A 23,989-nucleotide genomic window follows, 5' to 3' on the forward strand; every position below is an offset into this window, starting at 1 on the left:
AAGATCAAGAGATGCTGGGAATAAGATTACATGAATCTCTTTAGTTCTTAGTTCCATGTTGTTGCAAAAATGATATGGTAGGGGGTGTTGGTGTTTAAGGCACATAATATTTTTCTGGCTTTTCTTTAGTATTTTCCTTAGTATGTGGGAAATCATTTTGCTGGTTTGCATCCAGTTCTACATCCAGCAGTATTTTTAAAAAGCTGCTCTGGATGGAGGGCAGATACATTCAAGAAGTTGTGGATATTGGCCACGTTATTCTGGAGGCTGGGATTAACTAAGTCTCCTCTATTTACGCTTCTGCCATCTCTTTGGTAATGTGAGTAGTGTGAAGACGTACCAATGAAGAACAAACGTTGGGTGCTAAAAAAAATTTTCTTGGATGGAAGTTATTGATAAAAGCAGAGGTTAAAGCTAAATGTACGTACCCAAATGAGGGGTAAAGCATGCTTTTAACAAAGAATTGTATGATTTTTCTAGCTCTGTCATTTGGGTATGAGTTAGCTAAGCTGTTGGTCTCAATACATGGGTAAATGAATGAAATCTTATGGCATATATTTTTTTTATATAGAAGTCTTTTCAAGAAAGGTAACCGGATAAACAGTTACTTAAAGGTAACAGGCTAAGTTTCTCTTTTCAGCAACAGTTTAGTTCAATATTCATGGTACTGTGCCTCCTTAATTTTTTGGCTGTTTTGTAAAACTTGTTTCAGGAAGTGCAAGCAGTGTTAGTGGTAGCAGTGGAAGTTCAACTAGAAACCTGTGGGTTAGCGGACTGTCTTCCAACACAAAAGCTGCTGACTTGAAAAATCTCTTTGGCAAATATGGAAAGGTATTTCATGGGCTGTGATTCAATGTGTGTTGTATGTGTCTCTTCCTCCTCCTTTATTCAGTTACAGAAATTGAGTAATTCTTTATTTAAATAAAAGTCTGAGATAAAATGTCTAACCAGTGTAATCTAAAAAAATGCAGTATTTTCACCATCTAAAGTAAGAGTATATGCTTACAGGAAGAACCATATGTTAATTTTATAAGATTTTTTTTTTTATCTTCCTGTTGAGGTAAGATAGATGTAAAAAAAAAAAGTCACAAATATGATTGGTTAGGACTGGCTTTAAAAACTTTTTTTAAAAAAAATACATAACAATGGTTATGGTTTTTTGCAGCAACTGTATTTAACAATAAATGTAAGATAATGTGCTAACCAGTGAAATTGTAATATAAACAGTCTTTAATACCTGCTGATTTGGGAGACTTCTTAAAATGTGTTCTGAGGGCTATGAATGGGAAAAATAGGTAAAAAATGTGACAGCTAATATCTGTTCTTTTAAGGACTCTTAATGATTTAATGAATATTTTTTTTACAGGCTGCTTAAACTAAGTCTCTTTTCCTAGATTTTGGGTTAATTTTAACATACAAATTCCATAGGACAATGCAGAATCCATATAAGCTAAGCAGTCTTCTGAAAACAGAAGTTTTTGTTGTAGTTGTTCTCATTTTCTCAAAGGAGTTGCTGATAACTATGTGAATTCATAGTGTTTGTATAAGCCTGTGCAGTTGTGAAGTTACTGCATCTTGGGAACTAGTTAGAACCTTAACACTGTGAATATCAAGTACGTGTACTGATTATTGCAGATCTGATTTTTCTAATGAATTTAGTAGGTGACTTTAATGTCTTCACAAGTGTTGAAACCTGAGAGTATATTTTGTTAAAACTTCAAGTTCTTTGTCTGTTTTTGCTGTAAAGGTGCTTGGTACCTGTATTTACTTAGCTTCCCAGTTTTAAATTAATTGGGAAATATTTAGTTTCTAAATGACTGTACCATTACAGGGTGCTAGAAGGATAAAATTGTTGCATTGTAGCATGACTACATTAAGATGACTGGCTTCAGTAGTTATAGAAATTCTAGCAAGGAGCAGAAACACAAAACTTAATGCTTTCTCAAGAAGCGGGTGTCAAAGAGCTGGTGGCTAAAATTGCTTAATTGACACATTTGCTAGATGCCTTCGAAGAATTGGCGTCCCTATTAAGTTACTACATAATATTGCTTATACCTTTCTGCTGTTAATTGGCAGCTGTTGACTTTTTGGGGGGGGGGGGGGTTAATCTGTCAGAGATGAACAGTCAAATTCAAATCAGTGGTATTTCTAGGAATGAATTTTGACAGTAGCTGTCAAAAGAAACATTTAGATAATGTGCATGAGGTTGTGAGTCGTCAAAGAGGATGTAAGAATTAATATGCCTTGATGTGAAAGTTGAGATAAAGTTCTCAAAGCTGCAGCTTCCTGTGGAATTATATGCTTTTGAAAACTTGTAATGTCAGCCTTTCTAGGGGGGGTGGGTGTTTTGTCGTTGGGGTGGTTGTGTTGTTTTGGCTTTTATATACTAGGGTAAAAATATTATTGGAATACTATCACTTCCTTACTCAAGATGTCTCTCAAAACCTGAATTTTACCTGTTTATGTAGGTGCTTGGTGCAAAAGTAGTCACAAATGCACGAAGCCCAGGAGCAAAATGTTACGGCATAGTAACTATGTCTTCTAGTACAGAAGTGGCTAGATGTATTGCACACCTTCATCGAACAGAGCTGCATGGACAACAAATATCTGTTGAGAAAGTAGGTTTAACAAGATTAAAACTTTTCCAAGTAAGAGACTATCTTATGCAAGAATCTGTATTAACCTCTTTGCTTTTTGGAAAAAATAAATATAGGTGAAAGGCGATCCCTCGAAAAAGGAGTTGAAGAAGGAAAGTGATGAGAAATCTGGTTCGGGTAGGAGCACGGGAGATAAGAAGACTGCATCAAGTGATAAAGCCAGCAAGTAAGAAGTTTCATGTGTCTTCTGCAGTTGTGAAAATCCTTTAAGTTGAATCTTCCTCATTGCATTTGTGGGTTTTTTTTTTTCCTAACAAGAACGCAATCAACCAAAAAAGAAGAAAAGAAATCTGAGAAATCTGAAAAAAAAGAAAGTAAAGAAACCAAGAAAACAGAAGGTAAAGATGAGAAGAGTGATAATGGAGCAAGTGGCCCTAATCAAGAATCCACTAAAAAAACTGAAGAAAAGAAAAGAATAAGTATGCAATATAGCCATGTTTCCTCCTGTTGAATCTGTGTGTCTGACTTGTTTTGGGGGCATGTTCTTGCTCTTACCAGAGACCAGATGATTAAACACCTGTTCTTTTTTAGACTCCAGTAACATGTGTTACTTTAGAGCTGATGTTAAAGCTTCCATATTTTATATTATTACTTAATTACGGACATGTGCTGGTATACTTCTCATACCAGTAACAGTTCAATTTAGAGATTTAGAAATTTCACCAGGGAAAATGTGTAATAGGCAAATAGGGATATGTGTGTGTGTGTGTGTTTTAAATCTTTTTTCTTCTTTTTTTTTTTTCTTTTTCTCCCCCCCTTCACTAGGTGGTAAAAGCCCAGGTCAAGTTGTAGTTTTAGACCAAACAAAAGGAGACCAAGGCCACACTAGGACAGTTAGAAGGGGAAGGTTTGATAAAGTAAGTATCTATAGATTTGATGCAATCCTTATCTGATTTGATACTACCTTACAGTTGATATTTTCACTGAAGAGTCAATAAACTGTCACAAACTGTTAAGCTTAGATAGAAGCTTCGTATGCTTTGGGATAGCTAAGTAGTTAATGATACTTGAACATAGCATCCAGAAATCTCCCTAAATGAATGAGACTTCTGAAATAACCATTGTAATCTCTATCTATAGCCACAGATATTGAGGAACAAAGAGCGTATTATTCAAGATAAAGTGAAATTCAGGGAATACAGGGGTAGAAAGGATATCTTGCCTTTTGAAAAGATGAAGGAACAGAGATTGCGAGAACACATGGTTCGATTGGAAAGAATACGACGAGCTGTTGAACTCCGAAGGTAGTAATTCAACTTTTTGCTAAAGGCTATTTTATACATTTATTGATCGGATACTATATTTGGAAATCTAATTAGACTGCATTCTGTCAAGCCTTTTACTCAGATGTTAAAGTCTGGGACTCTAACAGTATCTGTATATGAATTAACGGACTCCAAAATTTTTGTTTAATCTTTTAATAGCCATATTAAACACATAGCTTAGTGTTTGTAATGGGGGGGGGGGGGGGTGTGTATCTCATAAATGTTTCTGCATGCCAGTTTTCTTTTTGAAAAAATTAAAAGTTGACTAGATGTGGCCAAAAATAGTGTTTGGGGGTTGGTTGGTTGGTTGGTTTTTTTAAACTGAGAACTGTTGCATATCTAAATGACAAATCAAGCATAATACAATTTTGTCCCGTTAAATAAAAGGCCTAAATGGCTACGCTGTTCTATTCTGCTCTTTTCATACTGCCAAAAGTTTGCAAAGGATTTAAATGACTTGTGGTGTTAGCTGGATTTCCCTAAACAAAGGAATTCCTAGCAAGCATAAAGCTTAAAAGAGAAAATGCCTTTCCTGCTTCTTGTAAGCTGTACTATAGGTAGGAAGAAGGAAGCAAAATGAAGCTGTTGACGAGTATACCTCACCTGTGCAAGTCAGAGTGGTCATGTTATTCTGTCTTATATTTGGACAGAAAACAATAAGTAAATTTTTTGTTAGCTTGAAGAGGGCAAGAGCTAAAATAGCAAGTATTTTCAACATGCAAATCATATACTTTGCTAAGCTGTTGTTATTGTCTGCAAGATGACAACATAGAAATATGAATCCAGCATAAAATACATCAAGAATGATGATTCTTGATATAACTTTTCCTAGTATCTGCTATCTGCTTAAATGGTTCTGTAGAATATGCTAAAACCAGTTTGGCTTTGGGGCTAAAAGGAGTAGGCTTCTGATACCAGGACTTCTGTCAAGAGCTTACTCTCAAATAGTTGGGTTTTTTGGGTGGTTGTTTTTTTTTTAATGTCTACGCCTAAGGTGATGTTCGTTTTGGTTCAAAAAGGTTTTCAGATGAGTTTCTGCTATCTCTTTCTTTTTTCTTTCTGTAGGCGAAGAGAAATCGCTGAGAGAGAGCGTCGTGAGAGAGAACGCATACGAATAATGCATGAACGAGAGGAATGCTTGCAGAGAGAAAGGGAACGATTAGAAATTGAAAGGCAAAAACTAGAGAGGGAAAGGATGGAACGGGAGCGTTTGGAAAGAGAGCGTGTTCGTATTGAGCAGGTGTGCATATTTATATTTTGGATTATAGTGCGATACCATTTTGGAATATAACCGGGTTTGCACTTGCGGTGAATTTTTCTCTTCACCCTTCCACCCAGGCCGTAAAAGAACCAACCAAACATTACATAATCCAGAAACGTACAACAACAGTAATCTTTATCTTGTTTGCTTAACTTGTGAGTAATTTGATGGCAAATTCTTGCTACTGGTTTATGCGGTGTCTATACGTTTCTGTAAAACTGAAGTACAGCAGATCACATTGCCTGCGTTAGTCTTCCATAACTTTAGTAGACTTTTCCTAGAAAATGTCACTGCAAACTTAATGAGATGTGTTTCTGGGCACCAAATATAGTAGCAATACAAGAAATTACCTGGAGATATTTCTATCTAACAGCCAGTAGCTTCTCCTGATCTGTTGTCTGCTATTCTAGGGAAGTATTCCTTATGCGCTTTAATCTTAGATGCCATCCAAAGGTGAATTGTATCAGATAGCCTTTAATAGAAAACTATCAAGTATTAATTCTGTACACTTGCTAACTGTTCTATATGTATCTCTAATAAAGAACTATTTTGTTGTTTTTATTCACCCTTCTCTTTTGTGGTAGGAACGTCGAAAAGAAGCAGAGCGTATTGCTCGTGAAAGGGAGGAACTTCGTCGACAACAGCAGCAACTTCGTTATGAACAGGAAAAGAGGAATTCTTTGAAACGTCCACGTGATGTAGATCACAGGTAATTTAATTCTCAAACTGTTGTTTTACAGCACTTAGTAAAAAGAAACAGCTACCAGCTTTGTGTCAGACTTGAAAATGCATTTGTACCTGAAACAAGTCTTCACAGAATAACTGGATTTCTGGTATTTGTTTGTTTTTTGACGTCGGTTTATGCCAAGCATGAAACATACCTTGTCTGTAGGAGGGAGTTTTGAAATAAGATAAGCATCCTGTGATTTAATTCTTGTTGTACGAAAAGAGCATAACACAATTCATGTGCAACATGCTCTAAGTGATCCTGCTGTAGCAGGGGGATTGGACTAGATGATCTCTAGAGGTCCCTTCCAACCCCTACCAACCTGTGAATCTGTGAATTCAGTGCATTTGCTGAGAAAAGCTCTTCTGCCTTAATGGTTGGAACTTATCGCTGCTGCTTAGTTAAGATTTCACATGTCTGTTAAATGGATAGTTCAGCAAGTCAATGTGATGGCTTTTTATTTTTACTGAAGCTGATGACATCTATCATTTGCTGTTTGAGCCACATGAATTGAACTGGCTTTGATCTTTATTTGATTATAAGAATAGGCCTGAGACCTTAGCCATAAAATCAACATACCAGTGATACAATGGAAGGTAAGTGTTAGCCGTCATGGTAGATACAGTAGCAGAACACTAATATTTCTTCACCGGAGGAATAAAGACAGTTTCATTTTTCAAGGCTACTGATTATACACTTTAATATCTCACATTCTTATTGTAGAGACTCTGTACCTGAATGTTTCTAGCAAGCAAGGCTGTGATACTATTTCCTACACTGTTCTTTCCTGAAAAAGCTGTTCTGATTTGTGGGTATTTGGAGTTGGTTGGTTAGGGTTGGGTTGGTTTTTTTCTAGAAGGCTATTTTCAAGGCAAAATTTTGCTACAGTGATGTTTTTGTTGGGTTTGTTTGCTTGTTTTTTAAACTGCCCAACATGGTATACTATTGCTTAGATTTTATTATATTTTATTAATATTTTGTCTCTTTAATTTGCAATTCAAACAGAGGGATGTTTGGAGTTGGTTTTTTTCTTGAATGATTTTGTTCACTACTATTTAAAGAGTTTACCTTTGTTAGTGGCTTTCCAAAGGTCAAATGAGCATCTTTAAAACAGACAACCAACTATTAACAATTTTCTGCATTTTAAGCCTGTATTTGGATATATGTAACTGATGAGGGTTCATTTGTTTTGCTTAAAGGAGAGATGGCCCTTACTGGAATGAGAATAAGAAGATGGCTCTTGATACAGATGCACGTTTTAGTCATGGTTCAGATTACAGTCGCCAGCAGAACAGGTTTAATGATTTTGATCACAGAGAACGAGGACGATATCCAGAAGGTTCTTCTGTTCCATCATCATCTTTTGATAGGTAAGTTTAGATAATAGGCCAGGTATTTTCCTGCCAACATCTTTGAGTATTCTACTCTTAACTATTCAAAATTTAAAACGGTGCTAAAGGCTTTATACAGTTCTGATGCAATAGAATTGCAGTGGTGTCCTGAAACTTCTAGTGTCTTGAGGACTGGCTGTTTATATCATGGAATCTACTCCACTTTTCTCTGAGGACTTTAAATTAGCTGCCTGGTGGTCTCTTTTTGAGTGACATTTTGAAAGAATTTTTGTGACACAAAATTTTTTCACATCTAGTCGTAAGTGGGTTCCACTGGATTAGATCTGTCCTACTTGGTAACTCTTTTCCTTAAGAAGCAAGGCTAAAAGCAACTGATTTAATGAGAGTTAAGAACATTACTTGCATGAATCACATTCATCAGGGTTCATGCAACTGTGTAGTAAATGCTGGTTATGGATCAAATTTCACCTTTCCACTAAACAACTCCAATAAGCATTAAGACCACATAATTGTAGCTTCTGGATTTCTGCTTTTATGGTGCAATGAACTAGAATTCTGTTTTCTAGCTGACTTGAAGGAATCTAGCATTCCTTCTGCTTGGTACTAGGCAAAACGGAGGCCCTACAATTCCTTAAATTACACTGACCAAAATGTGAACAGATAAATGCATAAAGAAGTGTTAAACTGGCTGTAAGAACTCAAGTTCAAAATTACAATTGTAGAAATAAATATAATTTGGGGTGGGAAGGATTTTTGAGATATATAGTAATAAACATGTAATATAAAGATGAATAATATTTTTGTATATTCACGCATGCGCTTACATATGCAGAGGAATGGGAAAATGGGAGACAAGCGAATGACTTCTTCCTACTTTAACAACTTAGGCGAGAACGTTTTGTAAATCAAGGTGAAGCAAAAAAGACTCGCCCAACAGCACGAAGAGAAGAGCCAGGGTTTGAGAGGTATCCCAAGAACTTCAGTGAGTCCAGGAGAAATGAACCACCACAACCCAGAAGTGAACTTCGAGATACGGACAGACGAGAAGTGCGAGGAGACAGAGATGAAAGAAGAACAGTGATAATTCATGACAGACCCGAAATACCACATGGTCGACATCCAAGAGAGACTGGCTCAAATCCACCGAGGCAAACAAATTGGAAGAGCGAGGGAAGCATAAGCACGGACAAACGGGATGGCAGGTAAGTTTGCTGGCCAACCAACAAAGTAGTGAAGGTACTGATTCTTGTAGAATTTATCCATAGTAGCAGTTCCTCTAAAATTGATGTGTAAAAAGAGAACAGACCCCCTCCTAAAGAATGGCAAAGTCACTCTCCAAAAGCATTAGAAAAAAATTGTGTAGGTTGTCACATGTGCTAAACTTCATCTGTAAACTTGATGCTGACTCCCAGCAGCCTATTCTTAATCATGTGTAGCAACATATAGTAAGGAGGCTTATGGGCGAGAATGCAGATGTAAACAAATAACATGTAAGCTTTAATTAGAGAGCCACACAGATCTAAAAGAATGTTTCTAAGAAGCTAACTGCAAGTTGCCAGGAACCTGAAAAACAAAAAGGAATCTTTGAAGTCTACATGTGCTATGATTTGGTACCAGTTCTATTATACTGAAACCAAAATTTTGATAAAAGCAATTTTTACAGAGGCGAGAGGCCAGATCGGTCAGGAAGAGAAGTGTCTGGACACACGAGAGGTGCGCCTCCTGGTAGCCGTAGCAGCGCTTCTGGGTATGGAAGCAGGGAAGGAGAACGAGGCGTGATGGGAGAGAGAGGTGGAGGACAAGTGAGTCATCTTCTTGTGTTTGTGTGCATGAGTGAGACACTGGAAAATGCAAAATCACACTGGGGAAAATGACCGTAGAGCATCACATAAATTGTTAGCAAGCATTCTGGCTATTTTCAAGTTACTTTATTTTAAAGGTTCGTTCTTGTTTGGGATTTCTGCCAAGAAATTGCAGATAACATACCCAATTCTTCTTGGGTCTAGCATCTTTGGGGTAGACCAGAACAATACCTGAATGAGTTGCTGATTAGGCTTTTAAGAATTTTTTTTCTCATCCTGTGTTTTCAGGGTCTTAACCTTATGCTGCCTGCTACTTCCAGTGCAGTTTCTTATTGTTATCTGTAATGTGATACTGAGAGAAAAACCTTCTGTAAGACATGTCTTTAAAGTCTACAGACTAAATGCTCCATGCTACTAGATCCTGAAGCATTTAAAAAAACCCAGTTTTTCTGTAGCTGTATGGAACATGCTTGTTAGTGTTCATATGATGATCAGGGCAGAATTGGGAGTAAAGTTTGAGTTCATGGAACTTCAGTCACTGTATAACCACAGAGTCATTGCAAATTAGTTCCTATTTGTTATCTAGAGTTAATTTTAACAGGACTCTTGTAAGCGTGGGTTAACTGCCTTTGGACTGAAATCTTAAAAGATGCTTGACTTTTATTTATTATATATATAAGCTGCAAGCTTAACTTTCTTGAAAAGCTCATTTCCTGTTGATAACAAAATAAAATATGCCTTTCTGAAAATGACTGTCACTTTCTTACTAGCACTATAATGAGGACAGACATGTTGTTGAACGCCATAGTCGTGAAACTGGACCAAGGAAAGAATGGCATGGACCTAGTTCTCAAGGAAGTGGGTATCATGACACAAGGAGAATGGGAGATGGCCGTGGAGGAGGTGGCATGATGTCTCCACATACAAGGTACAAAACATACTCCTCCTCTTGATTCCCCACTGAGCTCTGAAAGCATAGTTATGCTTAGGAAGTATGATAGTCTCAGCGCAAGCAGCGTTACTTTCTGTGGACAGGTTGCTGCTGCACAATGTACAAACCATCTTTTCATGTCAGCACATGGCTCCACAGTTGTATTGCTAGTGGCAGTGTTCTGCTGCACAGGAGTGAGTGACTTCTTGCAAAGTCTTGTCTCTTGCATTGTTTCAAGTCTCTCCAGAGACTTACAGTGTGTTACTTCTCATCACTCAAGTGTTAATATAGTTACCTGTACACCACAAGTTTAGATACTTACTGTAACTTAATGCTTTTTCAAAACCTTTGTTTCCAGTAACTCTTCACCAATTAACAGAGTTGTACAGATCACAGGCAATTCCATGCAGAGGGGAAGTGGCTCAGGATTTAAGCCATTTAAAGGTGGACCTCCACGAAGATTCTAAGATCTACAGCTGCTTGGTTTCAAGATAACTTATTGAAATCTCTTGTAAACTTTCTTTGATTAAAAACAGGAAATCTTGTCTGGAAGTCCTGGTTAAATTTTTTTAATTTAACATGATTACTTTCCTCTCAATTTTGGAGGCATTTTAATAGTTACGTTGTAATTTTGGATAGTTTTTGTGTATCTTTGATAAGCATTTTCCCTGAGGCACTAGAGCTGTGTAAAAACAAATTGGAACCAAAATATTTGTTAATCCTGTATAAAAGAATAGTTTGCAGCTGTGTGCTAGTAGTTTGATTTACCAACATTAGCTCTGTGGTGTCATGCTTTAAAGTTAGCTACTTATCACAACGTATACAACTATAACCTCCATTTTGAAGGTTGTCCAGGCTATTCTCTCTGCTTTCTAATTTGTAGAGAAATAAGATTGTTCTTTCATTACTGGGTATTATGTAACCTATTTTTGCAGAAGGTACTGTTACATTGAGTGCATTTATGTGTATTCTTGCAAATGTATTCTTTTGAAATAAACCTTCATATTCTGTATAGCTTCTAGTAAGTCTTTCAAACAGTCTTTGGGGAAGGAAGACAGAATTCAAGGGATGTGTTGGGGTATAGCAAACCAAAAGATGGGTGCCATTAGCTTCCAACCAAACCTCCTTTACTATTATTGAATTGAAAATCTAGAAGCCCCTTTAATAGCACAAGAAATGCAGAAACACTCATGGGAGGCCTTGAGCAAGCTGTCTAAAATGATTTCTTTTTTGCTCTTTAAAATAAGCTGTATAAACCAGACTCCCACAACTGAGCTTTGCTTATAGAGGTTGGGGCAGTGTTGTTCAGGTACACCTACAACACATGAAAAAATAAGTATTTGCTTAAAGATGAATGTTGTTGCTAATAGATCAAATAGAAAGATGACAGGTTATAACCTTAAAAGAGAAAGCCATAAAGAAGTACAAAAATAAAACTTCAGACATGATTTTTATCTTGTCTAAACAGGCCTAGATGCACATTCCAACTGGTAAAAGTATAAAATACTCCCTGACATTTTTGCTTAATTAAATGGAAATGTGCATGTATGTAGATATTTTGCTTAAATTAAAATACTGACACAAACAATGATGATGGAAGAAAAAATCTGATTGAAAACAAATTGCCAAAAACTTTGAATTTATAAAATACTTAGATCACGAGAAGTCTATCCTCTTCTTTTCCAGAGCAAGGTTGGGTTTTTTTTTTAAGGATTGCATTCAACCTTTATTATTAGAAAACAACTTAAATACCTAAATGAAATGTTTATTTAAGTTTGCTTACTTAAATTCATTTACATACAATGAATTTCAGAAGACTGTTAACCAAAATAAATCTCAATAGGGTAAAGATCTTAAACTATAGAGAAGCTGATAACTGGATTTAAAAGATAACAATTTAACAGTTTTTCTTTTGTGGTACACAAACAAAAAGGGATATTAAGGTACAGAAATGGACTTCTCTGAAAATTATTTAAGCGTTCAAAATTATTTTAACAATTTACAAGGAAAATGTTGTTTCCTTTAGTCTTTAAAAACACATTAATACAATATAAACAATTAAGGCTTTAAAATTCAAAACATTCAGTAGTTGAACTCATAGATGCCATTACAATGTTAGATAATGGTATAACATCACAATGCAAAGGATTTCAGTCATATACATTGGTACAAACAATACTGCATGACTAGATTTAATCATGTCATGCACTTTTAAAATACAATTTTTAAAAATTTAACTTCTCCGCTCTCTTGGTAAATCTACAGTAGCTTGAATTAGCTTTTATTTTGGCATTTCCTTTTAAAACTAGATTTAGAGATCAAGGTAAACATTAGCTGACTAACAGGCTTACAACTGTACTGCTGATTTAACACAGCACTTGCCACACTTAGACCCACCAGAATGGTGCATCTTGAAGACATTAAAGTTTTTTGGTATTTTCCTAAAATATATAGTTGGGGTTTTTTTTAATAATTCTAAAAAGACCTAGTCAAGACAGTGTGGTAACAAATACTTGACTTAACACTGGAGAACTAGGGGCAACTTCCATAGGATTCACTCTTGTACGTTTCCTGTGTAGTTTCTTTAATAAGCTTACATGTGTATATGTAAAAGGTAGTTATCAAAATTTGTACAAGTAATAGCTATGCATCTGTTCACCAGATAAAACAATAATCAAAAGTTATTTATGAAAACTTTAATAAGAACTCCTTTCACTGAAAGCTGTAATATGAAAGATAAACCAAAACTCTGTCATTTAACATTAAAGCTCTATCATCAGGTTAGCGTGGGGGAACTCACAACAGCATTTTCATTCCCTTATAAAGGAAGTAGCTGAAAGGTATTCACATTCTGTGACTTTTTCTGTAAGAACAAGTACTGAGCAAGTAGCAACAGCTTTAGAATTTATTTCTGTGGGACAGGATACTTGTTACTTCCAATAGCAGTACTTAAAACTATCAAACCTCCTTTCTTTTTGCAAGTACAAACTGCACCAAAACCAGAGTCCTGCTTATTTAATGAATGTTTGTACTGTAATTGTGTGACCAGTCACACTCTTTAATACAGTGTAACAGCACTAATGATTTCAAGAGTTATCAAAATACAGGTGAAGAAACACTTGCTACAACAGATTTGTCTCTTGAAATCAGTGTACCTATGGTCACTTCTCACAAGTGGGTTCATTGGTTCACTGTCTATCTGCAGTGGTCTTGAGGACAACTGGCCACTGTGTTTTTCCAAGCAAAACAAGGGTGTTACTTCCACAGCAGTAACAGTTTCCTACAGTAAATACAACTCAATTGTAAAGTCTACCAGGGCTGCAGTTGGCCAAAACACCCATACTGTTATCTACTCACTTCACATAGAAGATTTGAAAACAGGTTCTATCATCTGAAGGATTTCACTAAAACTCAATTGTAAACAAAACCAGTAACTAACACAGATGAGCTCCTTTTGGCTCTGGTTAATCTGCAATAACAAAAGCCCTAAAATGAAGAGACCAATTGATGCCCTGACACCAAAATACTGAAGAGAAAATAAAAGTTCCATTGGAAATAAGCATAAAATGCTGAATGGGTAATATGCTAAAAAGCTAGAAAATCTGAAGACACAGTTAAATTCAAAACTGAGCTTGTTTTTTTCCTCTAAAACTACACAAAATAACACAAGCTTTCCTCTTAAAAAAAAAAGTTAGAAATAGCATAGATTAAACTTTATTTGGTCTGAGATTTTTCAAAAGAATAGTCATCAGCTTCCTCTACACCCTTGGGAAGTTCCACCTACAGTTGGAAGTACAGGCTTTTATTTCAGTTGTTTCACCCAGCTCTGCTTGCAGAGCCAATACATGTTGGTAATTAACTATGAAAAGTTTTAATAAGTTATGAAACTGGTGTTATGAAACTTTATGTAAGTCTACACTGAACACATTCAGCTACCACTAATTACTGTGACTGTAAGATAGCTCTGAACTGTTAGCTATTGCAATTCACAAGAAACCATAGTAAAAAACCCAAAGTGTTGTATTATTTTGTTTAGAAATAATTATTTTCCTAGTATTTATTAAATCCTTCCAGTGAAGTTTTTACAGCATAGGTTTGCTACTGATGGAGCGTGTTAGCTCTAAAAGGTGACTACAGCATATATAGCTGAATACAACATTCTCTTACAAAATCAAATGTTAAGGTGTTAGGGTTTTCTTTTTAATATTATGTTCCATATAGACATACTACAAGACAAGAAAAACATTATGTCAAATCATTACAGTTCTTCAGAAACTTTTATACATTCTTCATTTCCCAAGACTGAAGACAACAGCATTACAAAGAATATTTCAAGTTAGTTTCAAAGTCTATTAGGAAAGCAGTCATCTAATTTTCTGTAGTTCTTTCACAGAAAGTAAATCCATTTATAGCATGGGCAGAAATAATCACGCTAGCTTTATTATAGCTGGCACATATAATAAATTATAATATGGATTTAATTACAATATGTACTTGGAATTCATTACATAGATATGTCCACATTGTCATGTCCTCAGTATTAAGCCAGGTAGAGATGGCATGGTTCTGTCTAGTTAAACTACACTGTGTCTTCATGAGCTGCATGAATTTAAAGTAGAGGAACTGGGAGACCAAATCCAACCGCCTTTCAACAGCAGCCGGCTAACACAGCTGATCTTGTAAGACTCCCACCTATTCTGTATTCCTTGAGATGCAACATATAAGAGCACAAATAGTTTATCTGATTTTATAATTTCCATTAAATTTTTTATTTACCATTGCCAAAAAGAATGTTTCAGCAATGGTAAAAATCTTTATTTAGAGTTTTCCTACAGCTCTTGTATTTAAAAGCAGAGTTGGTAAGTGTAAATACTGATTTAGTCAGTGTTATTTCTGTGTCTGAAGGCAGAAATGTTAGTATCTGAATGCTCCCCAGGGTTTACTAGATTACAAGCATAAACATTAACTCCTCAGCTTCACAGACTGGACCACATAAGCAAGCCTTAAGAAAAAGTACTCAGTGCAAATATTAATGACTAGATACAGCCAGTTCCTGTAAAGGGGGAAAAAAATTGTCTATTTTCATGTTGTTATTTTGGAGTTCCCCAAAACAAGATATGATGAAACCCAAGGACATGCCCATTACTCAGCTGATTTAAGTTTACTGACATACTGGTGTTTCTTCTAATTGCAATTTCGACCCTTTCCTTAGCATGGCCAGTGAACCAGAACAAAAGTCAACAGAAGGTTTCAGACAAAATACCAGTTAACCCCGCTTTTTCTGAAATACATTTAGAAGAAATCTAAAAATGCTTAACTATGTCAGGTAAAATTTTTGAGACTGCTTAGCATAATCTTAACTTTGAAAAATAACAGCTGAAGTCTTAACTCAAAGCCTGTGCAAGTTTTACTAATGGCTTCAACAAGAGAACACGAACTTCAAGTTGAGACGAAGTACCACATTACTTCATCCAGCTCTGTGATGCAGGATCTAAGTTTGTTGTGAGCTGAAGGCATCATCTCATGAGACACTTCCCTATTTATAAGCTTCACAATAGGGATCACTTAAGCTGGATGGGACCTAAACTGAAGTTGGGTCAGCACTAAAGGACAGTTCTCAAGAGATTAATTAAAGAAATACAAGACTTATGTGGGTTTGTGTCCCTGTCCACCCCCAAGATCTCCGTACATTTGGCTTAGTGTTTGACTATATCAATCATATTTCACTCACTTTTGGCCCCAGCAAGACTGTTAGCCACACCACCACCATCTGCTTCCTTAAATGCATGATTCAACTAGTGATGAAAGCACTTGCAGTGCCTTATTTTGTTTCATCAGATTACATTTAGAGAAACAGATGCCTTTATTTTCATCATAATGTTACAATAAACTACTTTGTAAGCATATACTAAGCTAGCAAACTTTGAGTACTGAAACTTAATCTGAATTGTTCCCTATGGATTTCCCAAACCTAACAACATTTTGTTGAAAATTTTTCTCTGAGATAAACACAGGATCTTGACTAAAGATAATTAACTATATAAAGTTCTTGACCTCAAAGAACAAGGAATTGCTCATTTCAACACATGAAGCTTCTTCACAAGTGCAAGTAATCCTACAAACCAGAAAAACAACTGTAAAGGCAGTAAAGAACTTTCAGGTTTCAGCAAGTTCTCTAGAGCTAACTCCCCAGGTGAAGAGAGGTGACATAATGACCGAAATTAAACAGTAGACATCTGACATATTAGAGGGTCAGAACAGCTAGTCTTGACCTAGAAGCATTATGAGTGAAGAACAGTGCATACAGGGACAAACACTGCCAACTCACTATGAAATAAGCATGCCAGTCATTACATGGGCAGGAAGATTTGGCCACTGCATGCTGTGCTATGGCTATTTAGGTCTAACAGCAAAATTAAGGACAGATTCCTAAACAATCTCCAGAGATGGTGTAGGGACTTTCATACTCCAGCCCGTCTTTCCTCCTCAGCATTTCCTACAGCACGTCTTCCCATTAGAGCAGATGACAGTTGAGTTTAAATACATTACTTTGCTACTGGACAACTATGAGAACAAGCTGCAAACAAGAAGGAGCTATATGAAAACACTACGGAAATTAACATCAAATAGACTTCTGTGTAAGTGATTTTGTACAAGAAAGTGTCATTCATCCCACCAAATTTTCCCACTCAAACCAACACTTCGAACAGTCTATTGCTAGTTATGCTTTAAAAAAAAGAAAGTAACTGCACTGAATCACAAGATAAAATGCATGTGGTTAAGTTCTTGCGTATGACATTTGCTATCATTGGACTAGATGAACATTTTTCAGTGTCAGATTTTTCTTGTTACCAAGGTCTTGTTATCATAACATAGATGGAGAAAATGTGAGCATTATATTGCAACCAAACTAAGGCTTGTTATTTTTGCTTTTCTCTAATATGCTTTCTAATGAGGATACTGCATCAATTCACTCACTGCTTAAGGTTACAACCTTGAAAAAACCTACTTTTATATAAAATAAATACAGCTTTTAAGTCAGTACGTTGTATTTAAGGATGTACTTTGTATAAGCTTCAGCAACTATCGAACACACTAATGGTAAGAAAGCTGATCTAGGCAATGGGCTAGCTTTGGGTTATAGATCTATTGTAGCAGGAAAGAAGAGAGGTGCAAAGTACATCAGCTTCATCTTTTACTTGAGTATTTCCTGCTGAATACACCAAAAGATTCAATTTCAAGAACTCAAATTGCCTTTTATTACACACTGGAAAATGTTTTCAATAACTTGTATACACAAGTTTGAAGAAACATTTGACAATAACGTGAAATACCAAGTGAGTGTAGAGATTGACTGGCAATCCAATGCAAGTGTACACAGAAGAGCATATGCTTCACTTGTAGCTTGTGTGCCTGTGATCCCCAAGAGCAGCTCTGTAAAGACAATCTGAACACATACTTTATTATATTAACTAGATGGCTAGCTACAAAATATATTTTTTGCACTGTGTTTAAGTGAGTGTTCAGGAATGCTAATTTCATCCTCTGGTGTTAGAATCTTCCTTTGGATCTGCTTTTTGTTGGGTCTCGGATTCCACACGAGTGTCACAAGAGAAGTAGCATATCTGAGCATTTAACAAAGCGCCTTTTAGAAAAAACATTTATAACTATGGCAGTGCTCAATTTTTGGCTAATTTTAAGAATACTCGTATTTAGCTTTTTCTATTTCACAACTACATTGCAACAACAAAAATTCTGTGATTCTGTTTTCTGTGCTAGCTTTTATCTAGTGGAAAACAAGTTCTACTCTACTTTTCCAGACGCTTTCATATATATTATGTAGGTATTTGGAGCATGTGCATGCTAAATTGTATAAACAGATTTAAAGTATAAATCTGTACCTTTTCACCAGACGTGAGCTTCAAAAAAGAGGCAAATGAAGTAAATATTCAGAAGTAGACATCGTCTTTCTGATACTCTGAGAATTTTGTAATATTGTTTTCCAAGCTCACTATTACAAATAAAAGCAATGCTGTTCAGCTTTTTTAATCATCAGATACTCTCATAGATACCAACTGTGATAGTTGCTTTTGGAATGGTTACTCACAGTAGGGTATAAATTAAGCTTCCAGATGTATTTCATTTCAGATATTAACAAACTCATCTGCTTATAACTTTTGCCACTAACAAGCTTAATTCATGCAGAACAATGCCCTAGATTTCAGGAATTCTTTACCTTCTATATCCAAAGCTTCAAGACCTGTAAAGAAAAAAGGGTATTAACCAAAAACTGTTTGAATAGCATGCCTGCCATCTCAAATAATTTGAAACCCTTTACTCCTGTATTGAAACGGAATTATCCGGGAGTTCAAACTTCATGATGAGCATTGACATTTAACTCTCCTTCCTTTGTGACTAAATGACAATATTACTGTAACTACAGTATATTAGGTTTCAGGCAAATCTGTCTGAAACTGGAAATGTTACATGAATTATTCTAATACAAGCAAGTATCTCAGCAAAAAGATATACTCAATAGCCACAATACCTGCTCCAGCTAAATTTGGTCAAAAAGGAATCCAAAGTGGCAATACTGTCACTGAAAATAATAAGATAACAAACACTTAGCTCGACATATTTATTTTTCAAGCTCAATAAATAAATGTAAATACACAAATTTGGAGAAATCTTAGTAACAGAATGTTTTTAAACAACATTCTGGCTTAAAGTCTTTGTTATCAACACTACTGGAATATTTTCTGATCTGCTTAAAGTAGATAAGTCATTATTTTGGTGATCTTCCATCACATTAATTTGAAGATGTTAGGCTGCTGCAAAGGAAAGACAACATCAACCTTTGCTTTGACATAGAAAATTATCTAAACAGCACACCTTAAGTATTAAAATTACTTTTCTGGGCATGACTTTTCTAGAGAATAGAGAAATTTTTAAATTTACAGTTTGCATATTAGAGACCTCCTACCATTCATTACTTCATTATTATAAAAGGGAAATTGTAACAAAAGTGGAAAAAACAAAGAAAAAAGGCATGGAAGAAAAAAGTGATACAAACTGTCCCTTTAGGTAATAAGACATTCTTCCTTTATCCATCTAATTTTCATTCTAGGTTCTTAACAGATTTATGTGATGACTGCTTCCCATCACCGCAGCAAGTCTGCTTGAAATAATTTTAAAGCAGCTTTTTACCAGTGGACTTGTGTTTAGACACCTCCTCTTTTACAGACATACTCCAAACACCTGAAACCAGGAATGTCATATTCCACCTGGCTGCCTTAGCTTTCCCAGATTATTGTATACTAATGCACTTACCCAGGCTTAGAGTATGAATACATAACTTGTCCAGGAGAAGCAGCCTTTTTCAAAAGTATCTACAAAATGCTAAATAGAAATTTTTATCAAAAAGGTTCAGCAAGAAGGTAATTGTTATTGATGTAATGGAAGTGGAGGAAGATTTGTGGTTCCCTCAAAAGTCAGCAAGTATTGTGTTTCTGTATTCTATAAATACTACAAGACACAACATGTTTATTTGGTTCTCATAAATTAGAAAAATCTGGTTTCCAAAAATTCTAAATTAGTGATTTAAAAAACAAAATCTTACACCTGACCACCTTTCCAAACAATCTCAGAGAGCAGCCTAGCCCCTCTCTCCCCCTTCAGAAGTGTGCTTTTAAGGATACATGATTTATAAAACAAACAAAAAGTGTGTTTTTAACTACAGTACACTTGCTTAAATACACAAGTGGACATGTTAACGTCATTTTAAAGTTCAAGGTACTTCTGGAAAAAAGGCAGATAGATAGTTATTTTAACTCTGCATTCTTACATAGAATAATGATTATTATAGACCTTAGTTTCCTCTCATCATTCACCTATCATATGGAGAGGTCAATAAATAAGAATTTATCTGGTCCAGTTTACCTACAAGAGAAAAAAATACTAAAAGAAAAAAGTTATCTATAAAATTACTTGTTTAACCCTGATAACATCTGAGTTGCCATACCCAGTTTGTAACTGCAAGAAAAGCAAACGATACTTATCTTGCTTGTTAATAAATGCCCCATTTTCTATGACAATTTTTTGTATGATGCCTATCAAGTCATGTATTCTTGGGGCAAGAAAGCTGGCCAGGAGGTGCAATGATAGCAATAACACAGTATAAATCTGGGTTCAATAAACCAAACATACCAGATCCAGAAGCAAAGAAATCTGGACAGATTGAGGAGGCAGTGCCCAGCTGTTATTTGGGCTCTTGTATCCTGAAGGCTATACCCAGCCTAAGATACAGTTTCATACCATGTAACACAATTCTGTTGTGCTAGTGTACAGACTTCAGGAGAAAGTCTTACACAAAACGAATTACCTCCTTTGTTTAGAGTAGAAGATAATAGCTTACTAACTGATGTAATGAGTAATGGATGTCACTGTGACACAAAACTTGCCATGATTTGTGTGTTCAGCTACAAGGTGCAGTATTTTTTATGACTAACTCAAAGCACAGCCACATCCAACTGTGATTTGGAATTCCATCTTGAGCAGCACACACTATGACTTTGAAGAAAGTCTCTATGATTGTAACAAAGTCACCCATCCTCTCTTGAAACATGAACAAAATCCATGGGGTAATCAGGCACAGGCGGCATGTAACGGGTTTGTCTTCCATTTTACTCCTTGTTTTTGCTTCTGAGGACATGCACTTGGCTCCAGACTAAATCCATTTTCTATTACAAGAGAACACAGCTATTCTTCTCTTTTTCTCTCTCTTTCTCTCGAGGCTCTTTACGTTTGCGTTCATTACTCCCAGATTGTCTTCCACTTGCTGGAGAAGCAGCACCTTGCACCTGCTATGCAGAAAAAATAAAATCTTGAATAAAACAAGCATTATTGTAGATGCAGTCTGAAGTATTACTCTACCTTCCAGTTCACAAACAAAATTTTAACTATTACACAAACAGCAGAATTCAGGTAGAGTCCTTCTGTATAAATACTCCAGAATTCCCACACAACTTATTTCTAAAAAACAAAGGCAGCTGAAAATGTATTTCAAGTCCTGTGTGTCCCTTCTATTGTGTCCACATATTCAGATCAGCTGTTTCAATAATAAAATTTGGCTCTAAGTATGTTCTGGCACTTCTGTATTACTGTACTTGAGCTTTTGCCTAGTTTATTTTATAAAAACATAATCCACATTTTAGAAGTTGCAGAGTGAAAGTGTTGGTTTTGACAACTAGATACAGAAAAGCAGCAGTTTTTTGTGACTAGAAACTAGGGAAGAACTTGGCAGGGGGGTTGGCATACAAAGGCAAGGTAAGTTTTGTTAATTCATTATCTATTCCAGCTGTTACCCATTCACAGCTGCAGATGAGCATGCTGTTAAGTCGTGTTAAACATGTGCTTCAGTTCCTTCTACCTTTTTGCAGCCAGTAGTAGCAAATCTTTGTCTTAGAAGTAGTTACTGATGATTCCATTTAAGCAATAGGCAACAGAAATAACACAACTTTTAATTGTCAGAATTTGTGTTTCATGCTTAACAAGCACATCAGTTAATGGTTCTGAATGGCTTCAGGCCAAAGATTCAGCCTTCATACACATTATTTTTACGTATTTGTAAATAAAAGCAGTTTTATAAGTCTTCAGCCATTAAGAGCTCCCTGAATCCAGAACACCAACTTAAATATTGCCTCTTGCACACACGGTTCAGTTATATGGCAATTTTGTATATGCATGTGCATGAATGACATTATCCAAGCATTTTGAAGGCAACTGCTTATGGAGATGGGAGAGAAAGGTGTACTGGGAGAAAGTGTTAATTTCTTAATTTGAAACAGGACTGAGTAGATTCACATGATATCGTAGACTGAAACACCTAAAAATGTAAAGCAACAAAACTTCTGCAAGACAAAATAAAGACAAAACTCTGACTACTATCAAAAAGCTCTTCTTTGAGGGTTATTTTGCAAGTAATGTAAAATATTAGCTAATACAATCTGTGTAATCTTACATATTAATTCATCCCATCATCCCAACTTAAATGGTATGAATGAATCCATAATTTAGACAGTCAGGCCTGCTTTAAAGTATTTAAGTGGCAGCAACTGCTGTAACTGCATACATACGCCAACAATTACAGCATATTTCTTAAGATTCCTATATTCATCTCATCACTTGCTGTACAAAATGTAAATAGCAGTCTTATCAGTCTGAAACATTTACAAATATAGATGTGTCTATGTAACTTAAGTTACATAGTTACTCTCTAAAACTCATGATCATATTTTATAATAATGCTTTCTTACCTGGACCTGAACAGCTGCTTGTTCTTGTTCCTGATAGTACTGAGAAGCTCTCCTGTCCTCCTCTTCCTGGAGCTTCTTTGCTAGCTCTAGATCGCTGATTCCTTCTGGGATCTGTTCCCAGTTAATTTCTTGATTTTGCTGCTCTTGTTGTAGAGACAATGCCATCAGATAATCCTAAACAGTAAACTTGTTTATTAATGCTCTTTCACATAGTAAAGAGCCAAGTCATATCAAGTTAATTTTTCAGCATGTGCAGCTAAACAGTACCTTCCCTTTTCCCTAGCCTTATCTTCAAATACATTTAACTCCTGGAAAACAGGAATTTGTTTCAGAACCTGTTCATAACCTGAACTGCAGAAAGGCTGAAAACAACTACTTTACTTTTCTCCTTTCACAGTGCCTACGTCACAGCATACAAAACACAAAAGCTAATTAAAAAGACTGCTTTCAGATTTAAATTCCATTACCTGGACAGCAGCAAAAGACAGACAGTGTCAGCTCATACCAGTTCTAGGTATAAGTAAAGATTTTGAAGCTGTCTTTGTAATTTGCTATTTCTAATTAACACTCTGATTTACGCTTGATAGAGTATCTGTCCCACTCTACTAACCAGTTTTGAGAGTACATCAATAAGGAACATTAACTCCTAAACAAATGAGAAAATAATCGAAAGGTAATTTTGGATATATCCAACCAGACAGCAACTCAAGATACTACTAGCCCTGTTATCTCTGCCAGATTCTTTAATCTACAAGACAGATACAGTGCTTGAATTTATTAAAAAACATATGCTTATTCATTTTTTCCCCGGTACTTAAAAACATGAATGGTGATTACTATAAACTTATTTTGCTTGTTCAGAATGTAAGATTTCTAAGGACCCTGGTCTTGCTATGTGCTTATGCATTAACTGGTACAAATAAGTCCCATCTCAGACATGACTTCTGGAAACTATTATATATAGTTAAGAATAACAAGTAATCGCCATCACACACAATCTGCTACAGCTTTTGTCCTACATTCAGCAAAGCAGGCATCAGAAGGAAAAGTTCAGTTACAACAATATTAGTGAGCACTTTGAAATGAATTTGTTACAGGGGGAAAAGTTTCACAGTGCTGTTTCTGTTTCCATATACAAGGCAGATGTGACATTTCACCTAAGTTCTTTGCAGAAGTGGATTCTGAGAGATTAAAATCAGATTTTCCAGCTATTCACAGTTGGTCTTACCCTTCCTCCCTTGAAGTCATGCTAATACTTCAAAGTACCACTTTTGTGAACCCCAATCTAGGTATCTAAAAAAGTGGGTTTTGTTTGTTTGGGGTTTTTTTTGGGTTTTTTTTTTTTTTTTACAGTCCTATATATACATGAGTACACATACATATACATCTGTGTAAGCATACATCTATGGACTAAAAATAACTAGTAACTGTTATAGCTAGTCACAAGCAAACAGAAAAATACAATAAAGACAGAAATCCAATACTTGATCTATTTGATCCTGCTGCCCTCTGTAGACAGTTTCAGGGTCTGATGGAGGCCGTAGGTGGAATTCAGAATCACAGAAATTTCCATCACCATCCACATTGTGTAAGCTTTCCCAGACAACTTTCTCTTCTGTAAGAAAACCCTGGTCTGTCACCAGCAGGTAAAGTTGACCCTATGCAGAAGAATAAAGCAAA

The 23,989-nt window shown here is 35.8% G+C and overlaps 2 protein-coding genes across 12 annotated transcripts in view; one reads left to right on the forward strand and one right to left on the reverse strand.

Annotated features, from left to right (window-relative positions):
• The window catches only part of SLTM (SAFB like transcription modulator), a 54,754-nt gene that overhangs the window by 16,702 nt on the left and 14,063 nt on the right, over positions 1 to 23,989 (forward strand). For 4 of the 9 annotated variants that reach the window (XM_075765005.1, XM_075765009.1, XM_075765011.1 and 1 more), the window contains exons 9-21: positions 713 to 831; positions 2,469 to 2,618; positions 2,714 to 2,823; positions 2,916 to 3,076; positions 3,423 to 3,514; positions 3,738 to 3,901; positions 4,988 to 5,162; positions 5,768 to 5,892; positions 7,110 to 7,280; positions 8,150 to 8,464; positions 8,914 to 9,064; positions 9,835 to 9,992; positions 10,354 to 11,007. In XM_075765005.1, the coding sequence (XP_075621120.1) occupies positions 713 to 831; positions 2,469 to 2,618; positions 2,714 to 2,823; positions 2,916 to 3,076; positions 3,423 to 3,514; positions 3,738 to 3,901; positions 4,988 to 5,162; positions 5,768 to 5,892; positions 7,110 to 7,280; positions 8,150 to 8,464; positions 8,914 to 9,064; positions 9,835 to 9,992; positions 10,354 to 10,462 (2,000 nt within the window). In that variant the 3' untranslated portion in view covers positions 10,463 to 11,007. Of the gene's footprint in view, positions 1 to 712; positions 832 to 2,468; positions 2,619 to 2,713; positions 2,824 to 2,915; positions 3,077 to 3,422; positions 3,515 to 3,737; positions 3,902 to 4,987; positions 5,163 to 5,767; positions 5,893 to 7,109; positions 7,281 to 8,149; positions 8,465 to 8,913; positions 9,065 to 9,834; positions 9,993 to 10,353; positions 11,008 to 23,989 lie in introns of those variants that run through there. The other 5 variants (XM_075765007.1, XM_075765013.1, XM_075765008.1 and 2 more) reach the window with 3 other exon arrangements.
• The window catches only part of MINDY2 (MINDY lysine 48 deubiquitinase 2), a 36,602-nt gene continuing 26,783 nt past the window's right edge, over positions 14,171 to 23,989 (reverse strand). Inside the window, exons 7-10 of one of the 3 annotated variants that reach the window (XR_012837512.1) lie at positions 23,794 to 23,967; positions 22,310 to 22,483; positions 18,544 to 20,857; positions 14,171 to 18,255 (exon numbers count right to left, since the gene is read on the reverse strand). Coding sequence is in view for 2 of the 3 variants with exons in the window: in XM_075765016.1 (XP_075621131.1) it covers positions 20,738 to 20,857; positions 22,310 to 22,483; positions 23,794 to 23,967 (468 nt within the window). In the remaining variant the exon portion in view is untranslated. Of the gene's footprint in view, positions 20,858 to 22,309; positions 22,484 to 23,793; positions 23,968 to 23,989 lie in introns of all 3 variants that reach the window. The other 2 variants (XM_075765016.1, XM_075765017.1) reach the window with 2 other exon arrangements.

Source organism: Balearica regulorum, chromosome 12 (genome assembly GCF_011004875.1).
Source record: "Balearica regulorum gibbericeps isolate bBalReg1 chromosome 12, bBalReg1.pri, whole genome shotgun sequence".
Lineage (NCBI taxonomy): Eukaryota > Metazoa > Chordata > Aves > Gruiformes > Gruidae > Balearica > Balearica regulorum.